Genomic DNA, 19,311 nt, shown 5'->3' on the forward strand with positions numbered 1-19,311 from the left:
TTTAAAGTAATTGGCACATCGTGAAACCGATATTTTGGGGATTGTCCAGTGCTATGAATTCAGCACATGTACAGATATAAGGAACAATCAGACAGTAAGAATATAGAAGGATTCCATCACTCCAACAGTTTTGCTCGTCACTCCTTCACAGGCACACTCTCCTCCTCTCTCACCACTGGAAACCACTGAGCTCTTCTCCATCACTACATTCAAGTTTCCCCCTTTCCTGAACGTTATATAAAAAAATCATACAGTATATAACCTTTTATTACCAGCTTCTTTCAGTCTGCACATACTTTTGAGATTCATCTAAGATGACAAGAATATCAATTATTCATTCGTTTTTATTGCCCAGTACTATCCCATAGAATTGATATAACAGTTTATTTATCCATTCACACCCCTAAAGGGCATATGAACTGTTTTCAGATTTGAACAATTAAGAAGGAAGCTATTATAAACATTTCTATATAGGTTTTTCTATGAACTTACGTCTTCATTTCTCATACCCAGAAGAGGGATTATTGGTCACGTGATAAGTTTATGGTTAACTTTTTAAGAAAACTACAAAACTGTTTTTGCAACATGGCTGTATCATCTAGCATCCCCATCAACAATGTATAAGAAGAGTTCTAGTTGCTCCATAACCTCACCAATACCTGGTACTATCATTGTTTCTTAATTTCCGCTACTGATGGGCTGCAGTATCCCTAGTGGTAACAGTACAGAAAAACTTTATTGTATTTACCTGCCATTTGGAGCAGTGTCTGTTCAAGTCTTTTGTCCATTTTTAATTGGGTTGTTTTCATGATGAGTTTTGAGAGTTCCCTATATATTCTCAATATAAATCCTATGCTTACATATGTACATATTTTCTCCCAGTCTGTAGCTTGCATTTTGTTCTCTTAATAGTAAGTATCATTCACAGAATAGATTTGGTGCTTTTGTTGAAAATTAATTGGCCAATTTGTGCAGGTCTATTTCTGAACATGCTATTCTGTTTCCAACGACTTATGTGCCTATTTCTTTCTTCACCACTCCCACATTGTCTTGATTACTGCTACTTTACAATAAGTTTTAAAATAGAGTGCTGTGATCCTCTAATTTAATTCTTTTTCAAAACGTTTTATAACTTTAGTTCCTCTGTCCTTCATATAAAGGTTGCCCATATCCACAAAAAAGATAACTGGAAATCGTACTGAAATTAGTTTAAATCTATAGATGAACTGGGGAAGAACTGATACTTTACTATGTTAAGTCTTCAAATTCATGAACATCATATATCTCTCTATTTTTTTAGGTCTTCTTTGATTTCTTCTGTTTGCAGTTTACAACATACAGATTTGTTAAGAGTTAAACCTAAGAATTTATGCCTAAGTAACTTTTCTTAAAGCTACTATGTAAATTTTTTTTTTAAATTTCAGTTTCCAATCACACATTGCTAGTACATATAAATACGATTAATTTTTGTGGTTTACATTGTATCCTTGATAATCATGTCATTTATGAAAAAGTATAGTTTTATTTTCATATAACTGAGCCCTGACACATCTAATATGGACTTCTTTAGAAATAAGAATTCAGAAGGTTACAGTCTTAGATGCCATGCCTAAAACAGGGCTGACTCTCAAGGGTCAGCTATACTGGCAGATTCAGTGGTAACTGGACTCAGTCTACTAGCTGCAGTCTCCTTCCTTTGCCCTTGGATCTCATGCTGTCATGGTCCTAGGATGTCTCACAAATAAACCCACCCAAGTAATGCCAGTTTGACAATCAAGTAGTAGATGCTTTACATGAGAAAAATACAGGAATATGAAAGTTCTATTATATGCTTATTGCTTATGTTTCTTTTTAAATAAGCCACATTTACTGCAACTTTGTCAGCATAATTGAAACTTAGCAACAGCCCTTAATAAAAACAATGTCTACGCAAAATAAGGAAATGTGGAGTAAAAAAACAACTGACATCAAAATGAAGTCAATCAATCAATGAGGATGCTCCTTAGAAAAGTAAGCTTTAGGGAGGTCTGATGAAGTAAATAAATCAGCCTTTCTCAACCAGTGTTCCAAAATAATTAAGTACTACAGGAAATAGTCTAAGTGATAATTTTCTCAATTCTCCCAAAAATGATACACAGCTATTTACCAACCTAAATACTGAGGAGAGAGGTTATAGGGGGATAAATACTGATGGAAGACTTGACTTGGGGTGGTGAACACATGATACAATATACAGATGATGTGTTTTGAGAGTTCCCTATATATTCTCAATATAAGTCCTATGTATAGAATTGTACACCTGAAACCTATATAATTTTATCAACTGTCACCCCAATAAATTCAATAAAATTTTAAATAAATACATACATACATATCTAGGAGAGAAGTTAATTCATTATATATAATGAACTGCCTTAAAAGATTCAGATGTAATTCAAAGAACACAAACTGAGAAAGGCTGAAAATATAAGGTCAACACTCAGGAAACAGTAAGAGAGACTTTAGAATGAAAACATACAACTAGCATTTACAAATTGAGTCATAAAAACTTTTTTTATTTATTGAGAAATTCCATATGCTAGCCACTATTAGGTGCTAAGGATATAAAAACATAAACCTACAGGAATAAAAGAAAGTATAGAATAGAACCAGAAATATGGATGGGAAAGGCAAATAATGAGGGAACAGAAGAAGAATACAGGGAGATATAAAGCCTGGAGTTCTTGTGAAGATTCTCACACATCCAAAGAGAAGTCTTATGTCTCAAGGGCCTCTTTATCCGATGTAATCCAATTCACTTAACAGAAAGACAATTTCACTGTTTTCCACTGTTTACTCACCAAACATTGGCCAAAGTAACACCACTTACTATTTCCTAGTGTTTTGACCTATATATACTTCAATACACACTAACACAAAATATTATTCTTATGATGCCTTGCAGACCACAAAAGCTTAATCCTTCCACCAACCTCTAAAACCCTAAAGGTGAAGGTGTAGCACCTGTCAGAATAGCCTCTTTCCGTCATGAACCACATTCTCCTACAAGTGAGCACACAACTTTGGGTGGTTAGGCCCAGTGGGCCTCAGCCTCATCACCTATGAAAAGATCTTAAATCTCTAAAATCCTTTCCAGCTGCTTCTGTACATATAAATCTTTCAAAAGGGTTTTTAATTATCCAAAAATAGATTTGTGCTAAGAAAGTGTCTGGGCAATTGATATTTGGCCATAGGGCTACGAATAATATAGGGATGTATTAAATAGTTTGCTAAGTGTATCCCTAATTAAGAGGAGTTTTTTTTTTCCCCACCCCTTAGAAAAAAAGGCCCCAGTCCATTCTCATTAGTTGGCAAAAAGATCTTAGGCATTATAACCCATTAATAAAAAGCTCAAATCAAACTGCTGCCCATTCTACAAACTACTATTCTGCTCTACTATCCACCCAAACATTTGTCAAAAAATTATTATAAATGACAATTCCATATATTTACAATAGATATACTTAAATTCAACTAGTTCTTTCTTACCTACCACACAAAAGAATGAGGCTTTTAATAAAACATCTATATATATAAAAGGCTAATATGCAAAGTGTCCTCTCAGGAATTCAACTGGGAGACTGGGAGTTCAATCACTCCCAATGACATGTGCTGACCACCAGGGGTCGGCACAGAATAAAGGAATGCCCCAGCTGGCAGCAGGAAGGTCCCGATGGGCCCTGATCGCCAGCCAGGCCTAGGGACCCTACCCGTGCAAGAATTTTGTGCACCGGGTCTCTAGTAATTATATAAAAGTGAAAGATGTGGGTTCCAGGCTTGCTCCTTTCTTTTCTTTCTTTCCCTTTCATTCATTCACTCACACAAGCATTTAAATGGTTCAATAATTTGATTACCCAAAATGTCTATGTTGTTTTAGAAAGAAAGAATAAACATTCTATGTGGATAAAAAAATAAAGAGAACATAGTCTAATTAATAATGATGATAATGACAGTAATCATGTATATATAGGGGTGGAAAAAGTAGGTTTACAGTAGTAAGTACAAAAAGCAATTAATAAAGTTATTGCAATAGTCATAACCAACATGTCTTTTTTCCATATGAACAACTGTAAACCTACTCTTGCCCACTCCTGTAGTAACTATTATTTGTCATCTTATTCGAAGCTATACATTGATACACTTTATCCTTGTAACAACCCCATGAAATAGATGTTATTATAATTACCACTTTAGAGATGAGAAAACTTATGCACAAAGAAACTTTCCCAAAGTTACACAGTAAGCACTGCAGCCAGAATTGAGATCCAAGCAGGTTAGCTCCAAAATTACGTTGTTAACACTAGGCCAAAAGGCCTCCCATATTCAAAATTCAGCAAATTTTAGCTAAATTCTACTAAGATGGTAGCTACATTTCTACTAAGATGGGAGCTTATCAATCTCAGTTTCCATAAAATGTTAATAATAATGAAGACTTTATAGGGGAACAAAACATGTATCCTCCTAACTGTTAGCATTGTAAGGCAATGTTTGGGAAAACATTTTGAGTTCACAGCCTAAGACCCATAAAAAGGTTCTTAACCTTGACATAATAATTCTATTTCTGTAAATTCATCCTATTGAACTATATTTGAAAACCTATGCTTTATAATAGGTAGTACATGTTAGACATGACAAGGTTAACTGCAGTTAAAACCATCAGAACATAAAGAAAATAAAAAGACAAAGGTAAATTTATGAAGTAGTGTATTCTAAAAAGAATGAATAATCTAGTCTAGATCACAAAAGTTGCTTTTTGGCTGTCGTCAATATATCTCAGTTCAGAAAAAAAGCTCTTCCAGGCTCAACTCTTAGAAAGAAAAGAAAACTCTTAATCATTCTAGCAGACAGAGAAGAACACAGCACACTGGGGGTACTGAAGACCAATGTTTTCTAGCAATCAAAGTATTCTGATGATAATGGCACCTCATTAAAAGACAGGAGGCATAGAAGATGAAAGAATGGGCAGGAAACAAAGCACTAATTTAAATAAGATAAAAAGGCTGTAAGATAGGATAAATAAGAAAATACAGAGGTCCTGGGTTTTTTTATAAACAATCCTTTCTTTTTTAATTTTTACTGAAATTTTTTTGGGTAATATTGGTTAATAAAATTATATAAATTTCAAGTGTACAATTCTATAATACATCATCTGTATATTGTATTATGTGTTCACCACCCTTAAGTCTCCTTCCATAACCATTTATCCTCCCTTTTACCCTCTTCTACCACCCCCATGCCCTTTTCACTCTGGCAATCACCATACTGTTGTCTGTGTCTATGAGTTTGTTTTTGTTTTTGCCTGATCCTTTCACCCAGCTTGCGAACCCACTCCCTTCTGACAGCTGCCAGTCTGTTCTCTGTATCCATTAGTCGGTCTCCACTTTGTTAGTCTATTTTGGTCATTAGATTCCACATAAAAGTGAAATCATATGGTACTTGGCTTTCTCTGACTAGCTTATTTCACTTAGTATAATACTCTCTGGGTCTACCCATGCTGTTGCAAAGGTTAAGGTTTTCTTCTTTTTTAAAGCTGAATAGTATTCCATTGTGTATATAGATGTACCACAGCTTTTTTTCCAAATAAAGTATTTGGACAATAAAGCCACAATAAAATTAAGAAAATTAACCATTTGATATATAACTATAAAAGCAAAATATGTAAGTGCAAGTCAACTCAGTTACACAGAAAACTCACATTATGCCAACTACCATGTAGCCACTCTTGGGCATCACTATACACATCACAAAACTTGCTTTCAGCAGCAGCAGAACCTCAACCCCCACTCTCTCTTCACAGGCATCTGACAGAGACATCCCTTTTTTGAAAATGTGTTCAATGTGTCAACATCAGTGCTGCTATGGTCACCCTGACTTCATTGCTTTGCTTCTTGTTTTGAATGTAATTGAGAATTAAGGTAGGAAAACAAAGAAAAGACAAAAAAGCCAAATAGTAGAAATAAGAATGAAGCTAGAGCCCTGGCTGGTGTGGCTCAGTTGGTGGGGCAATGTCGCATGAACTGAAAGGTTGCTGGTTCAATTGCCAGTCAGGGAACATGCCCGGGTTGCAGGCTCAATCCCTGGTAGGGGGTGTGCAGAAGGCAGCCAATCGATGTTTCTCTGTCACACTGATGTTTCTCTCTCTCTCTACCTTCCTCTCCCTCTAAATATCAATTTAAAAATCTTAAAAAAATAAAAAAGAATGAAGCTAGAATGGCAAAAAAGGGGTTTAACAATTTCATTCTTTGGAAATGAAATCAGAAGTGTTTCATTTAATATAGTAAATGTGGAATCAACGTTCAAAGGAGTATCATGGGTTGTCTGAAATCCAGAATATTAACAATATGGACAATGATGACTGAACTTTCAACAGTAATCAGTTACCAAGAGGATCACACTAGCTAACATGCTATATATGTTGTACATGCCCATGTGCAGCCATTATATTTTATACAAGCCCTATTTTATTCGTTCTCTATATTTTGGGTCATTTCTAAGTACAAAACTTTAAGTCTCAGACATATAAAAAGAACTGACATTAATTATATTCAATGAAGACTAAATCTGAATTATTTACAGGTTAACTAAACTACACTAGACTGTGAGACTCTCAAGGGCAATGATAAAATATGTAAGCCCTGTTTCTTATATTGCACTTAGCAGGGTATCTGATACATAGAGTTATTCTGCAAATGTTCGTTGAATCAATGAGTGAATGAGTACAAAGAATAAACAAATGACTGTGGGAACAAACCACTGAGTAAAGTAGACCACCAATCTGGATTGGGTATATATCTTCCAGTCACAAGGGCCTGAATAAATAAATCTATCCTTACATAGCTTGTTCCCATAAATTTGTAGAGATGTGCGGGAGGGGTGGTGGATATGGAGGAGAGAAAACAGATGAGGGAGGTAGGGAGGAGAACACACTAGAAATCCCACTTCAGACAGTTTGAGTTTTTCTCAAGAGCAGTACTCAAACAATCCATAAAAGGTACTTTATAAGATAGATTTTCCTAAACCCATAATGTCTCTCATAATTAATACTTATTTTAAGAATAACCTAAAAATAACCACGGAAATATACATTACAAATCACAAAGTTACATACATTGTTTAAAAACAGATACAAGAATTTTAAATAATGACCTTGACTTAAACCCAGTTTCCTTAGTGGATTTATAGAAAAACAGACATTCTTCAGAGACTACATCATCAGATTAAAGTAAATGAGGTCTTAACTACATGCACTATTGCCTTTTTAAAAAGCCAAACAAAACACTCTGCTTTGTCAGGGTTAGAAAAAATAAAACAAATGTTGCTACCATGCTGAGATGTAGTAAAATCAGGGCAAAGTAGTTTCAGAAATAAATATGAGATATATATTATTTTTGTATTGAAAAAACTGAGCAGCCTTTATCCACAATCACATGTGTATCCAATTATACTTAATTAAAGTTGGGCTACACAATTTTGGGATTTTTCCCCCCCTTCCAGATGGGGCTGGAAAATAAGTTTTCTTGAAGCAACAGGAAAATTGACAGATGGTAACTCTTTGGACACATATATCCTCCCTTCCATCCTCTCTCTATTTCCTCCAAGTGCAACTCATCTTTATGCACTCTAACTCAACTCCTGGATTTAAAAAAAGAAAACACAGAAGGGTACAATAGTCATCTATCTCTAAATCTAAATGATTTAGGAGTCCCATCCTTCAAACATCATAATAGGAAAATTCAAATGCCATTCAACTGGATAAAGTTAATGCATCTCAAGAGGCATCTAATATAGTACAAGTATACAGTAGAAATTTTATATTCTCTTTGTAAAATTCGGGGCCCACAGCATCTTTCTCAGGTTTAGTAGGTTGTCTTCTACACTAGTCTCAAACTTTAGCTCTAACTGGCTTTCTTTTCAACTAACTAAATAACTACAATTCCAATGCAAGGATAGCAAACTGGGCTAAAAGCCACTTGTGTTTTATTGGAGGAAGAACTGGTCAGAAAATGTGATTCAATTCATGACTCTGCCACTTACTGCTCCATGGTCTTAAGCAAACAGCAATCTAATTAAGCCTAAGGTTTGTCTTTTGCATAGCTATAAGCAATAATATTGTCCTGGCCGGTGTGGCTCAATTGATTGGGTGTTGTCCTGTGCACCAAAAGGTTACCAGTTCGATTCCTGGTCAAGGCACATGCCCAGGTTGCAGGCTTGATTCCAGGTAAGGGGCGTGCAGGAGGCAATTGATCAATGTTTTGCCATCACATCGATGTTTCTCTCTCAAAAAAATCAATTTTTAAAAAAGAGCAATTATATTGAACAGGTAGTCTGAGCCAGGCTTTATCTTGATTACTTTTACCAGATGACCTCTTTTAATTCTCACAACACTAATATTATCCCCATTTATAGATGAGAATATTGAATAACTTATACAATGTCTCACAGCAAATGATAAAATGATGAGGCTCAGTTTGAACTCAAGCAATCTCAAGCTACCTCATTCTAAGCTTCCTCCTACCATACCATTCCATTATTCACAACACGACCCACAATGACCCACACTCATCCTTCTCTGTGTAAGACAAGGCCTTTTACAATTCAATACCACTATTCATGGAAGAGGGGAGTTCCCCCATGCTTAAATTGCTTTTGAACCCACCTATGGGATAAACTTTGAGACATGGCCTAAATATCTACTTTCTATGAAAGTCCACCAAACTCATCCAAACAATCCATCGTGGTCCTAAGATAACTTTGTTTACTCCTATACTACTGTGCTCACAATGTTATAATCAATTGCTTTGTGCTTGTTTCCCTCTCTACCCTGTGGGATTCTCAATGGCAGACACCAAATGAATGCATCTTTCTATCCTCCGCACTTAACAAATGTTCAACCACATTTGTTGAATAAATCAATGTCCAGACACTGATTAGTTTTTGCTTAGTTTTTGTAAAGGGCAAACTTAACAGTCTTATACACATTAAATAAAACAATAAACTTTATAAACTGTAAGAGTGCCTATTGCTATTTATAATTAACATATATCCTTATCATATAATCTATGAACTAACTTGAGGAAAGTGTTAACCATCCTATTCAATTAACTTTAATCTAAGGTTTCTCTAATTGTGTGCTTAAATATGAGTATTAAAATTTTTGCTTTTTAATCCAAATTCAAAGTTATTCTCCCTTCCCTAAACTAAATGATTTTGTTTATCAGAAAAGTGGTAAGACACACTTTTTTTGTTAGCACAATGATATATCCTATAGTGTCCCAGAATTTCAAATGATTTTTTAAACCAGCCATTTCTTTATAGATAATTACTAAGAAAGTTTATTTATTCATTTCAAAGTTTATATAAAATAATGATTGCATAAAGAAGAATTTACAAGATTTAAAATTAAATCCCCTCCTAATACTACCTAAGATTTTTAACTGGGCCACTTACTTAAAGGAACTTAGTAAACCAGCATTGGAAAGTTCTGCAACTTAACAATAATTACTTCACAGGTATGAGCCAATAGTGCCATCCACTGTTCTTACGAATGATCTTTCCCCAATCATTTTCTAGTGCATTAAAAATAAGATCACTTTAAAATTTCATTTGTATAATACTTAAGTAAAAATAAGGTATTTGGGGATTTCATTGAAGACATCAAAAAAGCTAAAAATTTCAAAATAACTAGTTTTTTGATAAAAGTAAAAATGTAACAAATTCAAAATTGCCACAAATACTTCATTTTCACACATTTAATTGTTTGAGATAAGTCTGACTTCAGTCATAGTCCAAATTAACATATTCTTTTTTCTACAAAATAATCATCTATAGCAAAAGAGAAGTAATTAGAATTATATTCCTGCTCAGCCAGAAAATTTTTTCTGCATTTAAATAACACTGCTGTCACTGAAATACTAAAATATTTATGGAGTAAATACTGTGAGCAAAGCACTGTACCAAAAGTTATGGGAAAGACTAAGATTAATTTTAAGTTTATTTCTCATTCACTTAAAACTGAACAAGTAGAAGATTGACAAGCTGATGATAAATGTAAAGTCTAGTACCAGCAAATTTCTTGACTAAATAGTACAAAGGATGAAAATAAAGAAAAGGGTCTTGGAGAATTTGGTAGACTATAGAGTACAACAACATCAAACTTCTAAGCAAAACACTTATTAAAGTGCCCACAATGTGTTAGCCTCCACATACTGTAGACAGCATGTGTCCATGTGAGAAAAAAAGGTCATAAGAGATGATCTAATACATTCTGTCACAGAGCTAGAAACAGTGTCTGTGACTCTAAACCCAAGCACAGAGTTCTCTCCAATGTACCAGGGACTCTAATGCCTTCTTCAGAATAGGCTGGAGCCACACTCCAGGCCCATGACTAAGAGATAAGGTTCCTGGCCTCCACAAGCTTGTAGAACAAGAAGAATAACAATAGGACTCTACTCATCTTAGCAATGTGTCAAAGGAACAGTTATAATCTCTAGATTCCAGTGTCACGTGCGCCATGTTAGGGCGTCTATAATTGACTTTTGAAAGAATTTAAGATAGAAACTGTAATATAGAATGCATGGGGTGTTTGTTTTTTCAACCATCACCTGAGGACATGCTTAGAGAGAGAGAGAGAAGGAGAGAGAGAGAGAAACATTGATATGAGAGAGAAACATAGATGGGTTGCCTCCTGTTATGCACCCCGACTAGGGATCCAAACTGCAGCCTAGGTATGGGCCCTTGACAGGGACTCGAACCCACAATCGTTTGGTGTACGGGACAATGCTCCAACCAACTGAGCCATCCAGCCAGGGCACATAAGTTATTTTAAGCTGTAACCCTAAGAACAGTCTCTCTTTGCTAGTTTTTAATCAGAAATTCTACCCTCCAAAAATTACTGGTTAAGTTTTATCTATCTTTCTGCTATCTATAGTCAAAAGCAGAGGCTTTGCACATTAGCATAATAAATGACAAAATAGGTTTTCATTTTTGAAAGTAGTACTTAACTACTAACCACAAGTGATTAAATAATAACATAAAAGACAGTAGAAATGGGATCTCATTAGTGAAATCAGTTGCAGTAAAGGTAAGCAAATTGACTAAAATATTTTCCAAAATAAGGTAAAGAACCTTGCAACAGCACACTGGCCAAGACCAGTGCTTCTCAAACTATCTATAGTGATGGAAGGATTTTTATTTGCAACCAATAATTTTTGGGGCTAAAATACAATGAAATAACTTACAAGACACTGCAGTAATGTTAAACTGCCTTAAGAGTTTCTAAAATATTTGCTCTCAATTTTTATACTTGTCACAAACCAGCCATCAATAGTTAATAGCTGCACTAGTCCACAGACCACAGGTTGGGTCACACTGGCTTGAACCATTAAGAATATTATTGTGAGCTGAAACCAGTTTGGCTCAGTGGATAGAGCATAGGCCTTCGGACTGAAAGGTCCCAGGTTCGATTCTGGTCAAGGGCATGTACCTTGGTTGCGGGCACATCCCCAGTAGAGGGGTGTGCAGGAGGCAGCTGATCGATGTTTCTCTCTCATCGATGTTTCTGGCTCTCTATCCCTCTCCCTTCCTCTCTGTAAAAAATCAATAAAATATATTTTTTTTTAAAAGAATATTATTGTGGCTTAGTCCCTCCCCTCCCCTCACTCTAAGCCTTGTGTAGAGGATTTTGGTTGCCTAAAGCTGACGATATTGTGTCATCTGGTTAAAGTGAACCTTTCATGCAAGGTTTGATTTAACCACCTACACAAGAGAGAATTAGGACTTTGCTAAGCTTACAAGCACAGCTGGACTATGCCACCTTGTTTAATAAATTCTTATTGCAGATTTTGGACTGGGACTTGCTTTCATTATAATCTGACAGCTGGGCTATAGGGAAGCAACTAATTCTCATTGGTAGCTATTATTCTCTATTAAAAAAAAAAAACACAAAAAAAACCTAAGAGCTATGCATGGCAAAATTGGCTTAGGTTAATTTGCAAAGTAATATTAAGCCATAATTTTAAAATAAGTGAATGACTATAAAGTGTGCTGAATTACTTTTGGAAGATGTTTTATCTGGAGATAGTGCCTGTTAGCAAGAGGTGTCATGATGTCTAACAGCTGTCTGTGGGGATGGCACTGGGGCTGGAGAAGCTAGTCTCAGGAGGAGCAGATTCAGCACAGGACCACGGCTTATATAATCATGATGTGTGAACAACAGTACAGCATGAGCTGAAAAAAATATGAATATCTTTTTCTTGACACCATGCAAAGATATTAAGGACTCAAGAGTCATTACTGAATATAGTAATATAGAGCCATGCCAAAGAGATTATAATATAAAACATCCCACATTTTATCTCCCCTAAGTGTTAAAAAAATTCACTTTAGTATAAGGATGATCCCACATATATTCAAACTTCGAGCAGGATCTCTTTGGATCCTTAATTCAAGCTTTTTAAGAGCACTTCTAGTTAAATACCTTTAAAGTTGTTTTTATAGAACACAATTTTCTGAAAAGCTGTAATTTAAGATAACATAAAAGACAGCATGTGAGGCTTCTACTTCCCACTGTGTGCTGGTAATGGCAGTAGAAGAGCTTTCCACTGTGGTGCTGCCACTGCAGCTCCTAGAGGCGCAGGGAGGGACACCTGTGCCTCAAAGCTCTGAATTCAGAGGGCAGAGGAGTCACCGCCGAGAAAGAGTGCCATACTCGGACCTAACTGCACGGCCCTGGATATGGAATAAATGAGCTCCGAATCTCCTCACACAGGAGCTGCAATTGACCCTGAGTTCAGAGTCGCCTGTTCTGGATTATTCCAGTCGATGTTAGTTACTTATTGATTTGGGAAATGTTTATCTTTGTATATATCATAATATCTAACACAATGTCTGCTAATATGGTAAGCACATAATAATTATATTTTCAAATGTATTATGATTATATGTAGTCAATAACTATTTCATGTTTAATCATTAGAACCAGAAAGATAACAAAAAGGTACTAGTAATAATTATATTCCTCTAAAAACACTGATGTAAAATAAATCTGCATTCTTCTTTGTTCATTCATTCATTCATTCATTCATTCAAATATTTAGAAAGCACCTATGTATCTAGCACTAGAATAGGGACTGTTAAATTCTGGACATTACAGAAAGAAAGTGAAAACAAACAAGTTAGTTTGTTTTCCAAGAGCTAATAAGATATTCTAGGGGGCCGGGGCAAATGTAAAAATGATAGTTTTAGGTACATAATCTCAAAGAAAATTAGATTCCCCTTAAAGGTCCCCAAACACCATTATTTTATGTCTGACAGATAGAAAATAACAAGACAAGATAAATTTTAAAAGAAAAAGTATCAGTAAAGTATTACAGGGTTAAACACTATTTTCTAAAATGTGTTTAGCCCAGGGGAGGATTACCCTTCAAACTGGAGATAATCTGATAGTGGCATCTAAAAAATGATATAACTTATATCAGAACTGCTAAGCAGCACTCAACTCTTGGTTTGGAAGAACAAAAATTGTCAAGATATTGTCAAAAATGATGACTTTAATAGTGACAGAGAAGGCATAATAAAGCACAGATTTTCTTTATGACCCAATATCTGATTTTTTTTTTACTGTGTGTCCCCTACATTACCTTCTGTCTCCACACTCCAGGCTCAGTACTAGAAAAAATTAGCCATTACACACACGGGACACCCTGACAAAAGTGAGCCTTTTTCACCCTCAGCTCACCTCTTTTGTGTATGCACATGTTGCCTCCCTGTTGTCCTGACCACAGCACTTGGTTGGTACTTCTTTATGTAAATAACCACACATACTCGCTGAGGGAGAAACATCAACCCGGTGCCTCCTGTCCATGCCCCAACCGGGGAATAGGGATCAAACCCGCAACCTTTTGGTGTACAGGAGGATGCTCCAACCAACTGAGCCACCTGGTTAGGGCACAAAGCCCCATGTTCTAAATCATTCCAAAAACTTGATGCTATTCTTGCTTTCCATTCCCACAACCACCACTCAGGCTCTCACTCCCTCCTGGCTGGGACACTAAGGGCCTCCTAAGTGCTCTCTATGTATCCAGCAATCTCCCAGCCCCAATCTCGATTACACCCTTGCCCCAGAATACCCTCCCTAATGCCTAGCTATGATTATTCTCACCTCTGTGCCAGACTTCAGGGGCTCTCCTTTCCCTTTATCACTCAATTAAGTGAAATTAGATTCTTCACACAAAAGATAATTTATCACCCTATTCCTACACAAACTGAAAACCCCAGACAACCTGACAAAATTATCTACTTCATAAACAATTATATGGTCCACTCCTATGCCTTTGTTGATTCTTTTCCCGACCTACAATTTTCTTCCATACTACCCTAACCCTTGGAGCCTCACAGGCTAAAAGAGATTAAGGTTGCAAATATTACGGTTGCAAATCAACTGACATTAAAATAGAGAGAGTATCCTGTATTATTCAGGGGTCCCCAAGGAGTCACAATATAATCACTTAAAAGTGAGAGATTCAGAATCAGAGGGAATGTGACTATGGAAGATACAAAGAAATACAATGGGCTGGCTTTGAAGATGGAAGGATGAGACCATAAGCAAGAAATGTGGGAGGCCTATAGATGCTGAACAAAGCAAGTAAACGGATTTCTCCCCGAGAGCCTTGACTTTAGCAGAATAAGACATGTGTTAGACTTCTGACCTCCAGAATTCTAAGAGTAACATATTTCAAATATGTATTTCAGATAGTTAATAATCAAAGCATGCTTAGTAGCTTGGGTAATATTTACTATAACCTTATAGAAAAAAACAGTCCACAATGATGAGCATGTTAACCATTCTCCACAATAAAATGCCCTCTTTAAAAAGGTTTTAACCAAGGGCTTGGCTGTAAAATGAAATCCATGTTTATTACCAAAAACGAGAAGTTAGAATAATATTAATCAAAGATATAAAACCTTGCTGCAAATGTAAGTGTAATTTGCATACAGGGAGCATTTTAGAGGGCACTATAATCACGTGCTTCACAGCTTTTTCATTTTCCTTTCTCATGAAAATGTACAACTACTTTTCTCTGTCACATGTCCAAGAAAAAAAAAACACACACACCTGAATTCATGAAATATATTGACTATTTTATGAGGAAGTTGGAGAGCAGCTTACCCAGTATTGATGGAAATGATTTCTATCAGTGGATTCTTTCTAATCTTCGGCAAATCCAACGGTGCTCCCCCCAACCGTTTCCCATTATCCTTCTTCTGACCCAGCAGTCTCACAGAGTGACCTTCAAATAAAGCACATAGACCTGCATTAGCATGAGTCGCATAGTTTCACTTTAATTTACTGCTCTCAACAAATGTGTTAATATTTTCATTTAACTTTTTCTTTTATGAGAAAAAAAACGAAAAAACGAAACAAAAACTAGAGATATGATCGTTGAACCTAAGAAATAGTGCCAAAAGGAAAAACAGCTGTGCTCATGTCCTACAGTGGAAAGTGCTTTGCTTATAATATTGGCACATTTTACTACACAGATGGGGAAAACAGAAATATCTTCAGAATGTCTTTCCATAGGTATGAATGCTCACTAGCATAGACCAGATATTGTATGAAGCAGGAAGGGTTCACTTGAACACTAGGCCTGCTGACCAAGTTTGCACTGTGAAGGCGTAGGAGGTGGGGAGAGAAAGCAAATGCAGATTATCTGGTCAAAGCAAATAGCAAATCAAAGAAGTAAAGAATAAACAAGCTGATTTAAAAAAAAAAAAAAAAAACTTTAGGACTGAGTTTTTTAAAACAAATGTTTTTTAACTTATTTTTTAAAAAAACAATACGAAAGAAAATTAGACCATTTCTAAAACCATTACAATTTCAATAATTTTGAACTTTGAATTAATTGCAAGTTGTAGAAAGATGAAATAGTACAAAGAATTCCGTCCCCTTCAGATTCCCCAATTATTTTGTGTTTGTATTGTTATTTGCTCATTATATACATACACATTATTTTTCATAACTGTACTAAAATACATCCTATAAAATTTAACCACTGTAAATAAACAATTCAATTATCTATAATAATAAAAGCATAATATGCTAATTAGACCGGACAGCTGAATGACATTCCAGACGTCCTTCCAGACGAAGCCGCGGTGGCAGGGGCTGAGGCAGAGGTGGTTAGGGACGATCAGGCAGGAAGGCAGGTGAGCGGTTAGGAGCCAGCGGTCCCGGATTGTGAGAGGGTGAAGGCCAGGCTGAGGGACACACACACCCTGTGCACGAATTTCATGCACCAGGCCTCTAGTCTATACTAATAAAAGAGTACTATGCTAATTAGGCCGGAAGTCTTCCGGACAAAGTCCTGGTAGCGGGGCCAAGGCAGAGGTGGTTAGGGGTGATCAGGCCAGCAGGGGAGAGCAGTTAGGGTGATCAGGATGGCAGGGTAGAGCAGTTAGGGGCATCAGGCTGGCAGGAGAGCAGTTAGGGGGTGATCAGGCCAGCAGGGGAGTAGTTGGGGGCGATCAGGCCAGCAGGCAGAGGCGGTTAGGGGCAATCAGGCCAGCAGAGGAGAGCAGTTAGGGACATCTGGCAGGCAGGTAGAGTGGTTAGGGGTGGTCAGGCAGGCAGACAGGTGAGCGGTTAGGAGCCAGTGGTCCCGGATTGCAAGAGGGATGTCCAACTGCCAGTTTAGGCCCGATCCCACAGGGCAGTCGGACATCCTCCAAGGGGTCCCGGATTGGCGAGGGTGCAGGCCGAGCTGAGGGACAACCTCCCCTGCCCCGTGCACAAATTTCGTGCACCAGGCCTCTAGTCTATATATAAAAGCCTAAGTGAGCATTAGAATGGAAAGACCGGTCGACCGGTCACTATGATGAGCACTGACCATCAGGGGGCAGATGCTCAATGCAGGAGCTGCGCCCTGGTGGTCAGTGTGCTCCCACAGCAGGAGCTCCACTCAGCCAGAAGCCGGGCTGGCCTGCGGGGATCAAGCCAAAACCGGCAGTCCGACAACCCCCAAGGGGTCCCAGATTGTGAGAGGGCGCAGGCCAGGCTGAGGTACCCCACCTGTGTACAAATCCATGCACCAGGCCTCTAGTTTTAAATAAACATATACAGTCATACAATCACCACAGAAACAGTTTTAGAACATTTCTATTGCCCCCAAATTCCCTCAAGCTGATTTACTGTCTATCCCTGTACCCATACCAAATATAGCACACTTTATTAATCTGCTGACCAGCTGATGACATTTGATTGTTTCTAATTAATACCTTATAATAATGTTTCTATGAACATTTGCATACAAGGCTTCATGAGGACGTATGTATTCATTTCTCTTGGATAGATTCCGACAAGTGGAATCGCTGGGTCATGTGGTAAATTTATATTTAACTTTGTAAGAAAAAAGCCCATTTTATGAAGTGCTGATACCACTTTATATCCTACCAGCAATGTAGGCAGGTTTGTCATAATGTAATTTTTTTGGCAACAACCATTCTTGCGGTCATGTAGTGGAATATTATTGTGGTTTGAATGACTATGTATTTCTATAATTAATTATGAAGCTGAGTACCTCTTCATGTGATTATTAGCCAACTGTATGTCCTTATGGTAAAATGTTGTACTAGTTAATTTATGTGTCAACTTGACAGGGCCACAGGATGCCCAGACATTTAGCCAAATATTACTTGAAGTGCATCTGTGATGGTGTTTCTGGATGAGATTGACATTTGAATCAGCAGACTAAGTAAAGTAAATTGCTCTCCCCAACACTGATGAGCCTTACCCATCAATCGAATAGAACAAAAGTGCTGAATGGGAGGGAACTTCTCCTCCTTACTATAGAACTGGGTCATTGGTCTCTGCCAGCCTTCAGACTCAGACTGAAATATCAACTCCTCTTAGTTCTCATGGCTGCCCAGTTGCAGACCCCATCAGCTCTCCTGATTCTCAGGCCTTTCAACTTGGCCTAAAACTATACACCAGCTTTCCTGGGTTTTCAGCCTGCTGACTTCAGATCTACGGAAATTCTCAGCCTCCATAATTGTGAGCCAATTCCTTATAATACATCTCTTTTTAATCTCTCTCTCTCTCTCTCTCTCTCTTTCTCTCTCTCTCTCTCTCTCTCTCTCTCTCCTGTTCCTCACTAATAAAAATGTCTACTCCAGTATTCTGCAAAAATTTTAATTGGAGTATTTGTCTTATTACTAAGTTGTAAGAATTATTTATATATTTGGCTTATAAGAACTTAGATATATGATTTTATTTTTCTCTCAGTTTATACCTTATAGTTTCACATTCATGATTATACCTTCTGAAAAGTAAGTTTTTCAATTGAATGAAGTTCACTTTATAACTTTTATCTTTTATAGCTCATGCTTTTGCTGTTATATCTAAGAATTCTTTGCCTAGCCCCAGGGCACAAAAATTTCTCCTACATTTTCTAATAGAAGTTTTACTGTTTTCACTCTTATATTTAGGTCTAGGATCAACTTTGTTACTTTTTGTATATAGTGAAGGTCTAAGTTCATTTTTTCCATATGGATGTTCAATTGTCCAAGGTCCATTTCTTTTCCCTCCTCTTCCTTTGTGTTATATGTTGCCACACATATAAATACATAGTTGTATAAATCCAAAAATATACTGCTAAAAACTGTATAAATATACTAAATATACTGCTAAAAACTGTGTTTTTAAACAGAAAATATATACTTATAAAATACTTTATTTACATTTACCCACATAATTACCATTTCTACCACACTTCATTTCCTCCTGAGAATTCTAGTTATTGGTACCACTTCCCTTCTGCCTGAAGAACTTTTACTATTTCTTATAAAGGAAATTTTATAATCACAAATTATTTATTTGGAAATTTTTTATTTCCCTTCATTTGTGAAGGATACCTTTGCCAGAGGTAGAATTATCAGTTGGCAGTTGTTTTTTCTATGAGCACAAAAAATTCCACTGACTTTGACCTCTCTTACATCTGATGAGAAGCCAATCATTAATCTTACTGTTGTTCGCCTGTACATAAAGTGTCACTTCTTTCTCATGCTTCCAAAATGTTCTCCATCTTTCAATAGTTTGAGTATGATGTGTCTAGGTGTGGATTTATGTGATTTTCCTACATGCAATTCATGTAGCTTTTTGGATCCATGATGTTTTTCATAAAGTTTGGGAAGTTTTCATCCAGTATTCTTTTTTTTTTTTCTTCCTGTGTCCTCTCCTTCTGTGACTTCCATAATACACATGTTGTTGTGCTAGAAGTT

The 19,311-nt window shown here is 36.6% G+C and overlaps 1 protein-coding gene across 3 annotated transcripts in view; it reads right to left on the reverse strand.

Annotated features, from left to right (window-relative positions):
* CDKAL1 (CDK5 regulatory subunit associated protein 1 like 1) overlaps positions 1–19,311 on the reverse strand; it is a 654,128-nt gene that overhangs the window by 399,409 nt on the left and 235,408 nt on the right. For all 3 annotated transcript variants that reach the window (XM_008146133.3, XM_028152333.2, XM_054721432.1), the window contains one exon: positions 15,206–15,326. In XM_008146133.3, the coding sequence (XP_008144355.2) occupies positions 15,206–15,326 (121 nt within the window). The remainder of the gene's footprint in view (positions 1–15,205; positions 15,327–19,311) is intronic.

The sequence above is a fragment of the Eptesicus fuscus genome, chromosome 9, assembly GCF_027574615.1.
Source record: "Eptesicus fuscus isolate TK198812 chromosome 9, DD_ASM_mEF_20220401, whole genome shotgun sequence".
NCBI classification, from domain to species: domain Eukaryota; kingdom Metazoa; phylum Chordata; class Mammalia; order Chiroptera; family Vespertilionidae; genus Eptesicus; species Eptesicus fuscus.